This window comes from Scardinius erythrophthalmus, assembly GCF_964197995.2.
Source record: "Scardinius erythrophthalmus genome assembly, chromosome: 12".
Taxonomy (NCBI): Eukaryota; Metazoa; Chordata; class Actinopteri; order Cypriniformes; family Leuciscidae; genus Scardinius; species Scardinius erythrophthalmus.
Genome location: NC_138232.1, coordinates 19,704,822 through 19,723,259, shown reverse-complemented (window position 1 = coordinate 19,723,259; position 18,438 = coordinate 19,704,822). Strand labels below are relative to the sequence as shown.

Below are 18,438 nucleotides of genomic sequence, written 5' to 3'. Positions count from 1 at the left end.
TCTGACCAAAGCGGAAGTGACTTTGTATTGGTCAGTACAGTGTAAGGAACACTCAACAAACAAGATAGGCTGAATCACTGTCGGGATGGATGCAGGTAAGAAAATCGCTGGAAAACAATTTGTTTTATATTTCGCTCATCTGCCCAGATGTCATGAAATTGTTAAAAAGAAAAATTCTTCTTTCGACAACCACCTACGCGCCTGTTATTGGAGAGGCCGCCTCTTCAGTTTGGGATTTTGTCGTTAAATATGGTAACGTTACATAGATGTCCCAACTGCTGCCAACTGGACAGTAAAACAGAACAGTCTGCTGTCAGATTAGGGATGGACACTGTTTTGTCTTTCTAGATGTCACTGCACCAAATGCCACGGCCATCCGTTAAAGCTGCCTGTGTTTTAGAGTCTATTGAGCTGCATTGTTGAGCATTATATGAGCGTTCCGGCGCACGAACGATACTGTTGGGCTGTGGACGCTTTTGGGATGTTGTCCGTGTCGTCTGTTATCAAATTTCTGCCTACTCTAATAATCTGTTTGCCAGTAACATTTATCACAGGGACTTTTGTGCACTGTGCCATGTCTTTAACCCTTTGATGCATGACATCCGTTACAATTAAAGGAATAGTTCACCGAAAAGTGAACATTTTGTCATGACTTGCCCTCAAGTTGTTCCAAACCTGTATGAGTTTCTTTCTTCTGTTGAACACAAAATAAGAACTTTTAAAGAATGTTACCAACCTTATTTTGTGTTCAACAGAAGAAGAAAACTCATACAGGTATGGAATAACTTAAGGGTAAGTAATAACAAAATGTTTTTTTTTGTTTTTTTTTGGTGAACTATCCCTTTAACAGCCGTTTTACATAGAATGAAACTTAAGAGACAAAGTAACGTTACACATACAGTACACAGCGGTACAGTGAAATTGGTGGGGGGGAAATCAGGTGCCACTTTACAATAATGTTCAGTTTGTTAACATTAGTTAAAGGGATAGGCCTAGTTCACCCAAAAATTAACATTCTGTTATCATTTACTCTCCTTCAAGTTGTTCCAAACCTGTATGATTTCCTTTCTTCTGCTAAACACATTTTATAGTATATTTTAAAGAAGGTTGGTAATTAAACAGTTGCTGGTCTCCATTGACATCCATAGTATTTTTTTTTCCTACTATGGAAGTCAATGGGGTCCATCAGTCGTTTGGTTACCGACTTTCTTCAAAATATCTTCTTTTGTGTTCAGCAGAAGAAAGAAAGTCATACAGGTTTGGAACAACTTGAGGGAGAGTAGGCTAAATGATGACAGAATTTTCATTTTTGGGTGAACTATCCCTTTAATGGATTAGGTATCAATCAACAATACATTATAATTAAGTGTTAATCTAAGTTCATTGTTCATTCTTTTTTTATTATAAAAAATGGTTAATTTACAACTCTTGAAACTGTTAAAATGTATATGTAAAATAATAATTAACCGTAACAAATGATCTTTGATTAATAATTGCTTTATTTGTTGCATCTTTTATTACATTTAACAGATGTGAAACTCCCTCAAAATACATCATATTTGAAAACACAAAAAGATTGGCAGTGATTATATGTAAAATGTTAAGATATATTTTTTTCTTTTGTGATAATTATAAAAATGTTTGCATTGGATGGTTAGGCCAACTAAATAGACTAAAAAAGGTGCCAAATTATGTTTTTGTTTTTACAAAAAAAATTTTATATTTCTGTTGGGCTGTGTAAGTGGTTTAGCTTCCAGTTGATCATTGGCTTTTCCCCCAACAGCTACTCTCACATACGACTCATTGCGCTTTGGAGAGATCGAAGATTTCCCAGAGACCTCTGAGCCTGTCTGGATTTTGGGAAAGCAGTTCAGTGCTCTGACAGGTAATAAAGTGGTAGACATTGAAGGTTTTGTGCTGCTGTGTTTGGTTCTTGTTGGTAACACGATGTTCTTCGTGTCCCAGAGAAGGATGATATTCTGGCAGACGTCACCTCACGTTTGTGGTTCACGTACAGAAAGAACTTTCAGCCAATTGGTGAGAGAAGTCATCAATCCTATTCTTACCGTCCAAGGACTGCATTTAATTATTCGTACGGATAGATAAATCTGTTTAGTTTGGTTTGTTAATGGAAGTAATGTTTCAGGTGGCACTGGGCCCACTTCAGACACTGGTTGGGGCTGCATGCTTCGATGTGGACAGATGATTCTTGGGGAGGCCTTGGTCTGCAGGCACTTGGGTAGAGGTAAGGCTACCAGATTTGAAAACTGGGATTGGTGATTATGATGTCTGCTGAAATCTGAGATGTAATGTGTGTTGTGTGTTTTATTAGACTGGAGATGGATTCCAGGTCAGCGGCAGAGAGCAGAATATATCAGTATCCTCAATGCCTTCATTGACAAGAAGGACAGCTATTATTCCATCCATCAAATAGGTACTACTCCTTATCTATCTATATTATAGGAATAGTGTTAATGTAGGGCTGTCGCGATAATATTGTATATTGTAGTACCGCGATACTGAAAAGCCAACCACAGATTTGGTCTTGGGAGAGTCTTGTTTTACACTTCATGCATGTGTATTGAATGTTACACAAGTTAATAAGGATAACAAGAGTGAATAATGTATTTTTTCCTGTCAACTGGCTCTTTTTTTACTTAAGACACTGTGTACCATTGTGATTTGGACAGAGTCTCTGTAGATTTGCACTAAACAAGCCTAAATTGTCAGTGAGTGAGAGAGAGAGAGATCGACTGAGAATGTGCAATTACCTGTATCTGTCTTTCTTCAGGTCGTCATATATTTGTGAAAAAAAGGTTTGCCATGTCCGAAGAGGAAAGCGATATCTTTGTTGTTTTGAACTATTAGTTTAATTAACTCATTGATGTTTAAAGAGTTAGTTCACCCAAAAATGAAAATTCTGTCAGTAATTACTCACCCTCATGTTGTTCCAACCGTGTAAGACCTTCGTTCATCTTCGGAACACAAATTAAGATATTTTTTATTAAATCTGAGAGCTGGATCACTCCTCCATAGGCTGCTAGGTGACCGAAACTTGCTGGCCCAGAAAAGTTATTAAAGACATTGTTAATATAGTCCAAGTGACTCCAGTGGCTTAATCTTAAGTATATCAAGCAACGAGAATACTTTTTGTGCGCAAAAACAAACAAAAATAACGACTTTATTCCACTATTCATTTCCTTCTCTCTGGGCCTCGAGTTAGTTCACATAGTGTTTTTGCGCTGCGCGTCTGTGTTACACGTCACCACGTAGGCTCACAATTGGCCGAAGCTGGTCATGTGTGTGATGCGTGATGACGTGCAACACAGACGCGCAGCGCAAAAACACTACGAGGTCCAGAGAGAAGGAAATGAATAGTGGAATAAAGTCGTTATTTTTGTTTGTTTTTGCGCACAAAAAGTATTCTCGTTGCTTGATATACTTAAGATTGAGCCACTGGAGTCACTTGGACTATATTAACGATCTCTTTAATAACTTTTCTGGGCCAGCAAGTTTCGGTCACCTAGCAGCCTATGGAGAAGTGATCCAGCTCTCAGATTTAATCAAAAATATCTTAATTTGTGTTCCGAAGATGAACGAAGGTCTTACGCGGTTGGAACAACATGAGGGTGAGTAATTACTGACAGAATTTTCATTTTTGGGTGAACTAACCCTTTAATGTCTCACTCTTCCCGCCACCTAGTGGCATAACAATGTAACTGCACTGATTGACAGCCTGTCTAGACGGTGTCACGCAGAGACGAGCACAGTGCTGATACTGGTGAAATATCAGCAGAGAAAGCCTCTCGTCCAGTCAGATTCGAAGATCGGACCTAACTGTTATACCCCAACAAGCTTAGCTTATTGTCAGCTGTATGTTCTGTTATATGGACCCTTATTTTGACTTTCTGTTCTGTTTCCTTTAGTTCTTGTTTCCCTGATCTGTTTAGTTTCAGTTTCATTGGTTACTGATTATGTCCTCATTTGTTCCTATAGTTATGTATTAGTTTCACATGTCTAGTTTACTTTTACTTTGTTCTACCCCTGTTTATATAGCCCTGTGTTTCAGTTGTTCTTTGTCAGTTCTTTTTTATGCTTTTTGTGGTTTGCATGATTCTCCTGCGTGTTCATTCAGAGTGTTTGGATTATTAATAAAGCATGTTCTGTCCTGTTCTGAACACATTGTAACACTTATCGCAATATTGAGCCACTCAAAATTACCATAAGGAAAATTTACCACAACAGCTCTCTTGACAGGTAAATTACTGTGGATGACATGGCTTGTTCTTTTTCCAGCTCAGATGGGTGTAGGTGAGGGAAAGTCTATAGGCCAATGGTATGGTCCAAATACAGTGGCACAGGTACTCAAGTAAGTTGGCCAAATCAAATTAAATATATCTATTTTTTTTATATAATTATTATTCAAATATATATATATATATATATATATATATATATATATATATATATATATATATATATATATATATATATATATATATATATATATATATATATATAAAAAAGTAATTTTTAGTCATATGAAATATAACTGTAAAAGACTATTGAAGCTAAGTAATCTTTAAATAAACTATTGTGCTTTGCTGTATTGGAATAAACCCATCTAAACTTTTATGCCCATCTAGGAAACTGGCAGTATTTGACTCCTGGAGCCGACTGGCAGTTCATGTAGCTATGGACAATACTGTGGTCATAGAGGAAATCAGTGAGTTTTCTTTCATAGTGCCCACATGTAATCTGCAGCCTTCTTTTGCACTAATTTAGAGGGGATTCTGTGGAATGGATTTGAGCTGACTATACTTTACTCTTATTAGTAGCTGAAAGCATGATATAATTAGCCAGTATATTTAAAGGGATAGTTCACCCAAAAATGAAAATTCTGTCATTACTTACTCACCTCATGTCGTCACAAACCTGCATGACTTGTGCTGACTAACATGAAAGAATATAAAGATAGAGATGACAGAATTTATATTTATGAGTCAATATATACATGTATATTATATAATATCACAATCTGACATACCTCTTCTGACTGATTTGTGGATTCTTTTTGTGTGTGTTTGTTTTTGATTGCAAATTAGGGTTAGTACGCAACAGACCAATTAGAACACATTTTCATCACAGTTGGTTTATAAATAAATATTGTTCTAGGTGAATTAATTGATTTATCTGTTATACAATGCCTTTTTTGTTTCAACACAAATGATTTCCACAACCAAAGTTGATGTTATTATTTTTTAAATCACTTGCCTCTGCAACTTTGCAACCCAAAAATAAATATAATTATATACAATAAAAAAATATATATAATATAATAACTGAATGTTAATTTTAGCCAGTGGATATGTATTTGTTCCCTTTCTTTAGTATTTTGTTGAACCAGCTTCAGAGATATTACAACTATCAGCCTTGGGTCTCTCTTAATTTTGCACAATGTGAGCCATATTAGCTCATTCCTCTTTGAAAAATCACTCAGACTGTACCAGGTCATTCAGCAGTTCATTTTTTCAGAGATGTTGGATAAGATTGAAGTCAAGACTGACTCAAGGGCATTAATTTCTTCATTTTAAGTCACTTCAGTGTTACTCAGTGTGCTTTGGGTTGTTGCCCTACTGAAACGTCCTTAGTTTATACTTTCTGGGAAAAAGGAGTAGGTGTTTAGCAGCATTCATCAATCTTAAGAAGACTGCCAGTGCCTGCTGCTGAAAAGCACCTCAGTAATATAACAATAACACTGCCATCAGCGTATTTCACTGTGGGCATGGTGTTACCTGGCTAATGTACAGTGTTAGATTGTACACCACACAAACAACTGTGTTTGAGCCAAAAGTTTTACTTTAGTGTAATCAAACCACCGGGCTTTATTCCATGTCTTTTGTTTTTACAGATGACAGCTTTTTCTTTTTCAATTTCCCCAAAAGCTCTTTTTTGTGCGGTAGCTTGAAGATGGTTGTCCCATAGAAATCTTTTGTAACTTGGACAGAGACCGTAGCTCAATTACTGCAAATGTAAACATACCTAATGACTTTTGAAACTTGGTCAAAGTGTCTTAGATATGTTAAGTTTGGAGAATTGTGAAATTGCACAAACCGTGTTTTTAATCAAGGTTGTACTACTGTACCTTTTTTTTTACAGGACTGTGTCATTATGTGTGTATCAGATGTTTTTAGTGTAAGGAAGATATAGACTTGAGAAGGAAATTCTGACTTCACAATTGTCCTAATTAGCCAATAAATGACTACGGTATTTGATAATGGTTGTTTGTACTGGCTGTCCGTAGAGAGGCAGTGTATGCCGTGGCTGGACTTCGACAGGGGTGCATGTGCGGTTTCAGACGAGCCTCTGGAGATGAATGGTGATCGGGAGGGGGCTTGTGCTCTGGCAGAAGAGGAGACGGCTTTGTGGAAACCCCTTGTTCTGCTGATTCCTCTGAGACTGGGCCTCAGTGATATCAATGAAGCTTATATTGAACCACTCAAGGTAAATCTATAACATCATCTGATGTATGAATAGATGTTAACACTGTTAAGTGTGAGTAAAATGTCATCTACTATAGCTTTGGTGTTGGGCTTTATTTTCATATCTTATCCACAGCAATGCTTCATGATGCCTCAGTCTTTAGGAGTAATAGGTGGAAAGCCAAACAGCGCTCACTACTTCATTGGCTTTGTAGGTGAGCAGGTTTTCTTAAAGCTAAACCTATAAAAAGTCTGTTCTCAACTGGTGGCTCGTGACCCAAAATGGTTTACCAGTCCTTCTGATGAGAATCTAAGATGACCGGGAAAAACAAACAATACAAAATGCGAAAAATAGGTGCAGCTTCTCATTTATGGTAGTTTGGATGGCAAAATAAGTTTTGCGAAACTTATTCGCATTACACCTTTGCGCGTGCGAATCAAAATCGACGGTAATTTGCAGCAAATTCGTCTGGTTTACAATTTTGAAAAATGTACATATTATTTACTCCGTATGCTGAAATAATGTACAACCCAGACTACATTAAGTTAAATATGGTTTGTCAATCAGTGTGCTTAATGCTATAAATATTTTTTTTAATACTCTATTATTTTGAGACAAAGACAATTTTGTTTATTTGTGTATTACAACCCATTTTGTGTTGGGACGCCACTTCATGTCCAATGTAAAATATGAGTTGAGAAGCACTACTGTTTTACTGGGAGGTTAAGCTATCTGTGTAGTAAAGATTAATTCAATGTTAAATGCTGAATGGCAGCATATCATTTCAAACGGCTTCATTATATTTTCTTATTGATGACGCCTGGCAGGTGAGGAGCTCATTTATCTAGACCCCCATACAACTCAGCCAGCTGTGGACCCAAGTGAAGGGGGTCATTTCCCAGACGACTCCTACCACTGCCAGCACCCTCCCTGCCGAATGCACATCTGTGAGCTTGACCCCTCCATTGCTGCTGTAAGTATAGCTTGATGCAGAAAAAAACAAATTCTTCATTTCAGTATCCTTTATGTCCACCTAGTAGTGCTCAACTGAGGAACCCATTTGACCCCATCAGTGTCCACAAAAAAGATCACCAAATCAGGATATTATGATTTCTGAAGGATCATGTGACACTGAAGACTGTAGTCACATTATACAGCTGCATATGTATAGAAGTATTGTTATTTGCTAAAGAGAAATATGTATTTATTCTTGGATTATCATTCCATTTTCCTCTCAGTTGCCTGATATCAAGAGTATAACAAGTGCTCATTTAGCTTGGAAAACTTTGGGATTAAATTGGTAAATACAGTTGTTGTTAGGTGTCAAAAACAGTAAAAAGTAATTTCCTTTGAATAACAGTCATCTATGCCAAATTTTGTCCATCAGGGCTTTTTCTGTCAAACAGAGGATGATTTTGATGACTGGTGTGCACAGATTAGTAAGGTACTTAAGCCAAAAATGGCTTCTTTTTTTCGTAGTCTCCGTTCATGTTTGTTCCTCTGGCTCACTGGCCACTTTTGTTTTTCCCTTGCACAGGTTTCTAACTGTAGAGGTCTTCCTATGTTTGAATTAGTAGACAGTCAGCCATCTCATCTAATTGGCGCCGAAGTAATTAATCTTACTCCAGGTAATCTCTAATACTGCTTGTTCATAGATTCAGAATTCGAAGATTTGCATTTATAATGTATTTATTTATTTTTCCTTAACAGAATTTTCGGATTCGGACCGGCTCGAGCGCTTCTTTGATTCTGAGGATGAAGAATTTGAAATCCTGTCTTTGTGAGGACCAGTTGCATTTGCCAGACTTTCAGAGTTCTGTGGTAAAGCCTCCTCAGAGGAAAGAAAGAGAAGAATACCATTGACGTCCAAGGCCACTGTGGAATAGTCACCTGCGTCAAAACACACAGCTTTCTTCTTTAACAGCTATATTGACTGCTCTGTCACCCTGAGTGAGCCGAGGTCAGGTTTCATGGTCACAGGCACTCAGGACCATCAGTATGTATGTACTTTGTCGCATTTACGTGTATCCATATTGAGTCTTAACGCTATAGATTAATTTTTAAGTGATATGGTGCCTTTTTACCCCCTTAACTTAAACACAGGTTTGCGCATAACACATTTTATGGTTTCGGTTAGGAGACTTGCTAATCAAATTTGATTCAGCATTTACTCTCAACCTTGAAATTTTGGACCTGTATCAAATTGTAAATGACAGCTAAGGAAGGTTGGTTCATTTGCAGACTGGGTGGGATTGCTCGTGTAATTATACAAGAATGAGTTTGTCTTCATGTTTAAAATCTCTGTATACACAAGTTTATTTTATGAATATTTATTTAATCATTAAAAAATAAAAATGTCTTAGGTTTTTCCACTATTCAACAGTGACATAAAAACCAAAGAAAAGTTTAAGGTTTGGGAGCAGGTGGAGATCTGTTCACTTCCACAGCTCTCCAACTGGCTGATTCTCGGCTAAACGGATGATGTCTTCACTCAAAAGCTTAATATCTTTGTGCACCTCTTCTATGGTCCTTGCAGCATCAATCACCTAGACGAAGAAAGACGCAAGATAAATATTACACTAATTTAAAGATAGTTACCTACTGTAAATGTACAATAATTAGGATTACACTAAATAAATCACCTTCCAGTTGATTGAGGAATCTTGCATGAGCTCTTCGAACCTTTGTGAAACTGTGCGTTGGAAAGCGCTCGTCTCATACCGTTCAGTTCCATATTCTCCACGGTTTGCCGCCGTACTGGGGTTGAGTTGCAGAAACATCACCAGGTCTGGTTTTGGAAGGCCCACATCTGGATTCATGCACCACTCCAGAGAGAAGCCCTGAACATGTAAAACATCTATCTGCTTAGGTTCAGATCCCGTTAACTGTTCCAAACAAAAACTGTAAAATAACTTAGTGAGCATTTTAAGAATATACGCTACATTTAAAAAGAAAAAAATATTTGGGGTTTGGTAACACTTAACAATAAGGTTTCATTAATTAACAATTGTTAATGTATGATCTAACAATGAACAAAAGCTTTGTTACAGTATTTATTCATCTTTGTTAATTTTAGTTATAAAAATAGTCGTTTTTAACTGTGAACAAACAACTTCTGATTTTAATGTATTTTGAAATTTAAATTTAGAGTAATAAATGCTGTAGTTATTGTTCATTCTTAATTCATGTAAACTAAAGTTATTAACTAATGAAACCTTATAGTAAAGTGTTACCAGTGTTTTTGAGATGTCTCTTCTGCTCACCAAGGCTGCATTTATTTGATCAAATACAGTAAATCATTGTGAAATAATCTTTTAAAATAACTTTTCTGTTTTAATATTAGAAAATGTAATTTATTCCTGTGAATTTTCTATAGCCATTAGTCCTGCACCATATCATCCTTCAGAAGTCATTCTAATATCCAACATTTCTTCTTCATATCAATGTTGAAATGTTATGTTACTGTTGGTGGAAAATTATAAATTTAGGATTCTTGTGATTTTTGTTACATTGAAGTATAACAATAACACTCACAGGCTTGGCACTAGTAAAAGCCACTCCTGAAAACGCATAGCGGTCCACCACTAGATTAATCCCTTGTTCCAACTTCTGTTTCATCAGAGGCCTGAAGTCAGAAAACAGATCGGTCGAATGATACATCAATGAAACATTCCTGTGCATGCACTTCACTTTATTAATAAAACTGGAGAGATAACCTACACCATTTCCCATCGGTTTGCAGAAAACAGCAGGTGAACAGTGTGATCCTCCAGATTACTCTTCTTCTCTAAGTATGAACTGATGAGCTGACCAATCTTAGTGGTTCTGTCTGTGTAGAAAACAATTCATCCTCAGTACATGAAATACAAACACTGCACATGAAAACAAAATCCCAGTGAGCTGCCACGTGTGAAGTTAGTTATAGGTGTAGCTATGTTTTCTGGTATTTTATATGTATACATGTATATGTCCTATTGATTTCACAAGCGTTGCACCAATGTTTATAAACAAGAGCTGCAAATATTGCGGGATGCTTCACTATCACGTTATTATTTCATAGTCTGTCTAGATAAAGCTCCACAAAAAGCCTGGTTTTCACCTGGAAATCGCATAATTTCTGCCGCTCGTCCGCTCTGCTGTAACGCCTGTACAAGTGTTTGGCATTGCGTAGTTTTCCCGGCTCTGTCAACTCCTTCTAGAACAATCAAAGCTCCTCTTCTGCAAGACATGGCTCTTGAAAACAACTGAAAATGTGGAACAGTAGAGAGGAAATGCTAGCACTGGTTAGCAAATCAATCCAAGGCCGTTGTCTCTTTACGCGGTTCTTTTCTAAAAAACAAAAAAAAACAACAAAAAAAACACCCTAAACATCGTCCTATCGTCCTCCCACTTCTACGGTGTCCGCGAAGGTACACGATTCTTCACGAATCCGAACTCCATTGTCAGTGAAGAGTGTTTATATTTTTTTTATCCATCTTTATCTAAGTTTTCATTATATCATCCACAGACATTATGGTTTGGCAGATGTAATATATTATTTATTTACTTACTTACTTAAAGTGTAATTAAGTATTCATTGTAAGCATCTCTGCCTTTATTGGGTTTTTTTTAATGTCTGAATGCACATCAAATATGTAACTTATTTTGATGTAAATGTTATATATTAACAAAACGTTATTAATTAGTGCAAACTTCTATAAACCTATACAAAATAATTTACATTTTAGCGCTTTTGTTCCCTTTTTTATTAAAATTAAAAAAATACAAACCACATTTTCTAATGCTGAAACACAGCAGTAACTAATAAAGAAACAAATAAAAAATTTAAATTAAAGGGTATCACATTTAACAGAGGTCGTTCTTTGGGCTTTTTGATATTTGTTTTGTTACACTGGGACAAATTTCCATGAAGCAAATTTCACGTGAATTTGTATTCCCACGTCATTCGCCCGTGCGTGTCACGTCATATCCGTACACGGTGGAAAATTTCTTAAATAGATCGATGGGTGCAGCCAAAGACCATTTTTGATATTGGGCCTATATATTTATTTGTATTATTAGGGGTTCAAGCATGAAATGCTGAAACCCTATTGTAATTGTAAGGATTCGTAAAACGCATCGCGCAGGACAAACCGTAAGGCCTAGAGACTTGAAACCTGGCCAGATGGTAGGCCTCAATTTGGGGACAACCTATCAGAGTATGACCCTGATTGGCCCATAGGTGGCGCTACAGCAACCAAAAGTTCAAAATCGCTCATAACTCTTAGACTGTTTGTCCCAGGATCAAGTGTCTTATATCGTTGGAATCCTTGGCTCAAGGTGGACAAAATGGCTATCTCCGATTTGGATGTAGGCAGGGAAAATTTTCTGCTATGTTGAATTTTGTCCAAAACCTACTTTTGCGAACTAGTCCCTGGTTTTTCGCCCGATCGGAACCAAACCAGTCTATGACAATTCTCTGGACTCTCTAGATCAATAATTATCAAAAAAAAGTTGAACTTTGGCATTTGCGTGGCTGTAACAGGGTCATTTAGAAAAGGGGCGTGGCAAAATACGCTCAAAAGCCTATAAATCCCAAAGGAAAACTCAGAACTTCACCAAAATTGATGAGCATATGTGTGAGAACATGGTGAGGAAGCATGCAGAGTTTCATGGAGATCGGACCATAGGTGGCGCTATAACTGGCAAAAAGCCTTCATTCTTATTAGGGGTTCAAGCATGAAATGCTGAAACCCTATTGTAATTGTAAGGATTCGTAAAACGCATCGCGCAGGACAAACCGTAAGGCCTAGAGACTTGAAACCTGGCCAGATGGTAGGCCTCAATTTGGGGACAACCTATCAGAGTATGACCCTGATTGGCCCATAGGTGGCGCTACAGCAACCAAAAGTTCAAAATCGCTCATAACTCTTAGACCGTTTGTCCCAGGATCAAGTGTCTTATATCGTTGGAATCCTTGACTCAAGGCGGACAAAATGGCTATCTCCGATTTGGATGTAGGCAGGGGAAATTTTCTGCTATGTTGAATTTTGTCCAAAACCTACTTTTGCGAACTAGTCCCTGGTTTTTCGCCCGATCGGAACCAAACCAGTCTAGGACAATTCTCTGGACTCTCTAGATCAATAATTATCAAAAAAAAAGTTGAACTTTGGCATTTGCGTGGCTGTAACAGGGTCATTTAGAAAAGGGGCGTGGCAAAATACGCTCAAAAGCCTATAAATCCCAAAGGAAAACTCAGAACTTCACCAAAATTGATGAGCATATGTGTCAGAACATGGTGAGGAAGCATGCAGAGTTTCATGGAGATCGGACCATAGGTGGCGCTATAACTGGCAAAAAGCCTTCATTCTTATTAGGGGTTCAAGCATGAAATGCTGAAACCCTATTGTAATTGTAAGGATTCGTAAAACGCATCGCGCAGGACAAACCGTAAGGCCTAGAGACTTGAAACCTGGCCAGATGGTAGGCCTCAATTTGGGGACAACCTATCAGAGTATGACCCTGATTGGCCCATAGGTGGCGCTACAGCAACCAAAAGTTCAAAATCGCTCATAACTCTTAGACCGTTTGTCCCAGGATCAAGTGTCTTATATCGTTGGAATCCTTGGCTCAAGTCGGACAAAATGGCCATCTCCGATTTGGATGTAGGCAGGGAAAATTTTCTGCTATGTTGAATTTTGTCCAAAACCTACTTTTGCGAACTAGTCCCTGGTTTTTCGCCCGATCGGAACCAAACCAGTCTATGACAATTCTCTGGACTCTCTAGATCAATAATTATCAAAAAAAGTTTAACTTTGGCATTTGCGTGGCTGTAACAGGGTCATTTAGAAAAGGGGCGTGGCAAAATACGCTCAAAAGCCTATAAATCCCAAAGGAAAACTCAGAACTTCACCAAAATTGATGAGCATATGTGTCAGAACATGGTGAGGAAGCATGCAGAGTTTCATGGAGATCGGACCATAGGTGGCGCTATAACTGGCAAAAAGCCTTCATTCTTAGGGGTTCAAGCATGAAATGCTGAAACCCTATTGTAATTGTAAGGATTCGTAAAACGCATCGCGCAGGACAAACCGTAAGGCCTAGAGACTTGAAACCTGGCCAGATGGTAGGCCTCAATTTGGGGACAACCTATCAGAGTATAACCCCGATTGGCCCATAGGTGGCGCTACAGCAACCAAAAGTTCAAAATCGCTCATAACTCTTAGACCGTTTGTCCCAGGATCAAGTGTCTTATATCGTTGGAATCCTTGTCTCAAGGTGGACAAAATGGCTATCTCCGATTTGCTCGCCCTTTAGGCGCCAATTTGAGTAAATTGCATTTTTCAAAAACCTATTTTTGCGAACTTCTCCTAGGTTTTTTGCCCGATCGGAACCAAACCACTGCAAGAATATTCTCTGGAGTCTGACAATCAGTAATCATCCAAAAAATTCAAAATTTCAATTAATGGTCGATAAGGGGACCAAAATATTTGATGGCACCAGGGCCACTTTTACTAAAACGGTTATAAATTGTGAACACAAAGAGATTTTTTTGCTAAACTTGGGATACATCTTCCTAAGCTCAATCTGAGATCACTTGAAAAAAATCGCAACAATTGTCCACTTGGTGGCACTATAAAATGGTTATAACTTGTGAACAGAAAGAGATATTTTCGCAAAACTTGGGACACATGTTCATGAGCTCATTCTGAGGTCACGTGAAAAAAATCATGACAATTGGCCACTTGGTGGCACTATAAAATGGTTATAACTTGTGAGCGGAAAGAGATATTTTCGCTAAACTTGGGACACATGTTCATAAGCTCAATCTGAGTTGACATGAAAAAAATCTTGACAATTGGCCACTTGGTGGCGCTATAACAGTGAAAAAAATCATAACAATTGCTATAAGCGCACCCAACTGTTAGTCTGCTGAAAATTGGCACGCAGTGTCTTTGTCCAGGGTGCCATGATAGTCTATGAGAACATTGGTGTATCTCAAAAAACTCAGTATACGTCATTGGCACAATGCCTTGAAGGAGCCTTAGAAGTTTCAAGCCAGTGTTTTTTCACAGGAGTGACCTCCTAAGACTCCTGAATCCTTGCCGAGTCCAACAATACCAAACATGACAGGTTTCGCCCATAGACTGTAAAAAATATGGACAAAGCGTCTGTGACGTCACCCATAGACTTTCTGCAGAACGGTTTTGAAGCCTTTTATGGGGGGTATGGGCGGCACCATCTTTGAAAATCTTGGGAAATCCTAACCCCGCCCACCTTCTGACGCAGCGCGCGTCACTCAGCTCGCTCTGCTACTCCGGTTATCTCTGTGTATATTTTAGGCAACGGAATATGTTATAAAACACCATACTAACTCTTTTTTTTTCATTTAAAGAAATCTTAATATTATAGCCACACAAATGTGGTTCAGGCAACGCGTATTGATTATATTCACTGCACATAGTTTGCATATTTATAAAAAAAAACAAAATATAAAACACAAACCTGCCTCTTTTCGTTTTAAATATAATATAAAAATATTAAACATTTTGAATATGGTCCAGGCAATATGTGCATTTGTACTAAACAACAGATTTTGCAGTAAACAACATATAGATCATCTTCGTTGTGTTAAAATTTAAAATGACAAAACTCAACCCAGTCTCTTTTTGTTAAATTTCAGTTGTATCAATATTAGCCATTATAAAAGTATAAGTAAAAGGTATAAGAAGCTATACAAATAAAGCAAACAATTCAGTCAAACACACAAAGTCAGCGCTCGATCTAGTCTAACAATACAACAGTAAAGTTAAATAGTTTATAAAGTTATGAAACTTCCCCTCAGCAAAAACGTTTGGCCAGGGAACAAATTATAGTTTCACAAAACCAAAAATCGCCCGTTGGATATAGACAAGACGAATTATATCTCATGTTTAACCACTACAGAGACCCCAGGGTCAGCGGCGAACGACTAGCCGAGGAAAAGCTGTTCCAGGCAGGGTACATGCGCCGAGCGCCCGGTCATCATCGCTGGATCTCACAACTGGATAAAATTTTCATAAATCTTTAAATAAACCACAGATTTGAGCTTTAAATAACTACATTCTCGCCTGAAAAACTCTTAAAACTACATTTCATGATACAGAAACCGTAGTATTATATTTCAACTGTGTTAAAAAATGGCGCTTCTTATGTTGTCATTCTCCTTGGCCCAGCCATTATTATTATTATTCTGCCGTAAAATGCATCGTGCAGCCCAAACCGTAAGTGCTGGAGACTTGAAACTTTGCCAGATGGTAGTACAAAATCGAGGAAAGGTTGACAAAGTATGACCCCGATTGGCCAATAGGTGGCGCTATAGCAAGCAAAAGTATGAAATCGCTAATAACTCCTAGACGGTTTGTCATAGAATCAAGTGTCTTATATCACTGTAATCCTTGGCTCAAGACGGTCAAAACGTATATCTCCGATTTCATTTCCGCCTAGGAAAATTTTCCGCCATTTTGAATTTTGTCAAAAACCTACTTTTGCAAACTAGTCCTAGGTTTTTCGTCCGATCGGAACCAAACCAGTGCAGAAATGTTCTCTGGAGTCTGAATATCAATAATTATCGAAAAAATGTTTAAATTTGATTCACGGTTGCTAAGGGGCGCCAAAATGTTAGTTGTGGGAGGAGCCTATTTGACTAAAACGGCTATAACTCGAGAAGTAAACTAGGTATCTTCACCAAACTCGGTACACATGTGTAATAGTTCAATTTGAGGTCACAGTAAAAAAAACGCAACGATTGAACACTAGGTGGCGCTATAACTTGAAAAAAAACATGAAAAGGGCTATAACCACCTGACCATTTGTCCGATTGACTTGAAAATTGGTATGCTGTGTCTTGGTCCAAGGTGCCATGTATGCCTATGAGGACATGGACGTATCTCAAAAAACATGGCCGCCATCGGCCAATGAAGTTTGAGCACCTATTAGACAAGGTTAACGGAGGCTGATCGGAACGAAACTGGATGGGCATGTTCGACTCATGGCCCAAGAGGTCTGTAAGAATTTTGAAAGAAATCGGCCACTAGTTGGCGCTAACGAGTTTTTCCGTCTCTGTGATCACGTGGTGTTGCATACATCCAAAAAATATGCATATCAGTTGATAGATCTCCTCATACTGAACAACTTTGCCTCAAGAACCATTGCTGTCAATCAAACCGTTCATTTAATATTCGCAAACATGTTAAAAACCTACTTTTGCGAACTAGTCCTAGGATTTTTGCCCGATCGGAACCAAACCAGTCTAGGACAATTCTCTGGACTCTCTAGATCAATAATTATCAAAAAAAAGTTTAACTTTTGCATTTGGATGGCTATAATAGGGTCATTTATAAAATGGGCGTGGCAAAATACACTAAAAAGCCTATAAATCCTAAATGAAAACTCAAAACTTCACAAAAATTGGTGAGCATATCGTCGCATCACGCCGCGTATCTCCCGCCCTGTGGAGGCATCTCGCGGTCTAAGCGTCTCTGGAAGCTCAGCATTGGATAGCCGAATAACTCTGTGAGGTAAAGTATCAGCAAACGTTTGTTTTGACAACTGTTCAAGTTTATTATATATTCGCAATATATTTACAACTGTTATTTACCAGTAAATGGTCTAGACGAAGTAATTGTCACTGTTTATTGTGGAGATGTAAACGCACGGGCCTGTTAACTTAAGCAATACTTTTAAGGTAGTCTAATATTTTTCTGACTAATAAATTACTGACACAGTAAAGGGTAGATTTAAATAAAGAATAACGAATTTTAAATAAAGAAAAACAAAATTTAAATAAAGAAGAAACTAAATAAAAAAAAAGAACAAATGAAATTTAAATAAAGAAAAATGACATTTAATTAAAGAAAGAAAAAACGAAAATTAAAGAAAAAAACGAAATTTAAATAAAGAAAAACGAAATTTAAATAAAGAAAAACGAAATTAAGTTAAATTAAAAACGAGATTAATTTAGACTGATAACGGGTAAAAAGGCTAATAGCCTACATGTTGGGTCCGTGTACTTTTTCGTCCATTCATTATTCTATTTCGGAATGAAAGATGAAATGTAAAAAAAAGGGTGCAGCTTGTTTTTTGTTTTTTTTTGTTTAAAAGAAAAAAAAAACAGAAATGGCTATTTTTTTTGTACATAGCATAGCCTACTTTGTTGTGATTTTTAGTATCATAATGATTAATAAATGCAAGCACAATTATCCGTGAACTTGATTTGAAGCCTTTCAACTTGTGTGTGTGCAAAATTCAGAATTAAATGAATGTGCAGCAATTTGTACAAATAGAGTCTGTAGGTCTACTATATTGTTGAAAGTATGAAAAGTGAACAGCACGAGTAACAGGATGCACAATTTGAGACGGATCAGACATGATTTTGACCACTTCATTAAGTTTGGTTTTGTAGAAAGCCTTTCTTTAAAGTGAATTTCGTTTTGTATAAATTGTATCTTAATTTTAATCAATTTTTCATCAGCCGATTGCCTGGAGTGGATTTAATAAATAAGAGGCAAATATATAGCAGACAATATAATCATGGAGGCGCCCGCGCGGTCACTTGCATTGCACGTTAACTGGAGCTCATCTCATCCTAACTTAACGAACTCAGTGTATGCCTCACACAGACATGAGAAAGACATCAAATACACATAGCTTGAAAAGTCTTTTAACGAAATAATTCAAAACGAAAAGAAAAAGGCTACTCTCTGATTATGTATGATTATATGATCATAGCCTATAGCCTATTTTGTGAATTGTTCATTCCCGGTTGGCACACATTTTGCCTTTACAAAAGTGCCGCACTAGGCAATTGCCTAGTTCGCCTATATGGACACGCCGGCCCTGGGGTCAGCAATGAGTGTATTGATTCATTGTCCCTTCATAGTTTGCAAGAGACATTTAATAAACTGAGCGTATTTAATAAACTGAGACGTAGGCTAT

At 37.5% G+C, this 18,438-nt stretch overlaps 2 protein-coding genes across 3 annotated transcripts; one reads left to right on the top strand and one right to left on the bottom strand.

Moving 5' to 3' along the window:
- The first annotated feature begins 14 nt into the window (after positions 1-14).
- On the top strand, positions 15-8,976 carry atg4b (autophagy related 4B, cysteine peptidase). Of its 2 annotated transcripts, none has more exons than XM_081381108.1 (13): positions 15-95; positions 1,784-1,885; positions 1,966-2,037; positions 2,147-2,245; positions 2,333-2,434; positions 4,297-4,369; positions 4,647-4,726; positions 6,305-6,504; positions 6,619-6,697; positions 7,311-7,456; positions 7,871-7,927; positions 8,021-8,111; positions 8,194-8,976. In XM_081381108.1, the coding sequence occupies exons 1-13, from the start codon at positions 86-88 to the stop codon at positions 8,265-8,267; spliced, it is 1,185 nt and encodes a 394-aa protein (XP_081237234.1). In that variant the 5' UTR covers positions 15-85; the 3' UTR covers positions 8,268-8,976. The 2 variants fall into 2 exon arrangements, with proteins under 2 accessions (XP_081237234.1, XP_081237233.1); XM_081381107.1 differs by having other exon boundaries at positions 91-252; positions 8,194-8,856.
- On the bottom strand, positions 8,591-10,914 carry dtymk (deoxythymidylate kinase (thymidylate kinase)). Its single transcript, XM_081381109.1, has 5 exons — positions 10,583-10,914; positions 10,204-10,312; positions 10,018-10,108; positions 9,126-9,323; positions 8,591-9,029 (listed from the first exon to the last, which is right to left on the bottom strand). The coding sequence occupies exons 1-5, from the start codon at positions 10,710-10,712 to the stop codon at positions 8,919-8,921; spliced, it is 639 nt and encodes a 212-aa protein (XP_081237235.1). The 5' UTR covers positions 10,713-10,914; the 3' UTR covers positions 8,591-8,918.
- Positions 10,915-18,438: the final 7,524 nt, after the last annotated feature.

What these genes read in the sequence shown, in the direction of transcription:
- dtymk (XM_081381109.1), bottom strand. Translation starts at nt 10,712, where the DNA reads ATGTCTTGCAGAAGAGGAGCTTTGATTGTTCTAGAAGGAGTTGACAGA. An exon ending in AGAAATTATGCGATTTCCAG is followed by an intron (nt 10,313 to 10,582) that starts GTGAAAACCAGG and finishes TTTTCTACACAG; the next exon opens with ACAGAACCACTAAGATTGGT. An exon ending in GCAAACCGATGGGAAATGGT is followed by an intron (nt 10,109 to 10,203) that starts GTAGGTTATCTC and finishes TTCTGACTTCAG; the next exon opens with GCCTCTGATGAAACAGAAGT.
- atg4b (XM_081381107.1), top strand. Translation starts at nt 153, where the DNA reads ATGAAATTGTTAAAAAGAAAAATTCTTCTTTCGACAACCACCTACGCG. An exon ending in GGATTTTGTCGTTAAATATG is followed by an intron (nt 253 to 1,783) that starts GTAACGTTACAT and finishes TTCCCCCAACAG; the next exon opens with CTACTCTCACATACGACTCA. An exon ending in ACAGTGGCACAGGTACTCAA is followed by an intron (nt 4,370 to 4,646) that starts GTAAGTTGGCCA and finishes ATGCCCATCTAG; the next exon opens with GAAACTGGCAGTATTTGACT.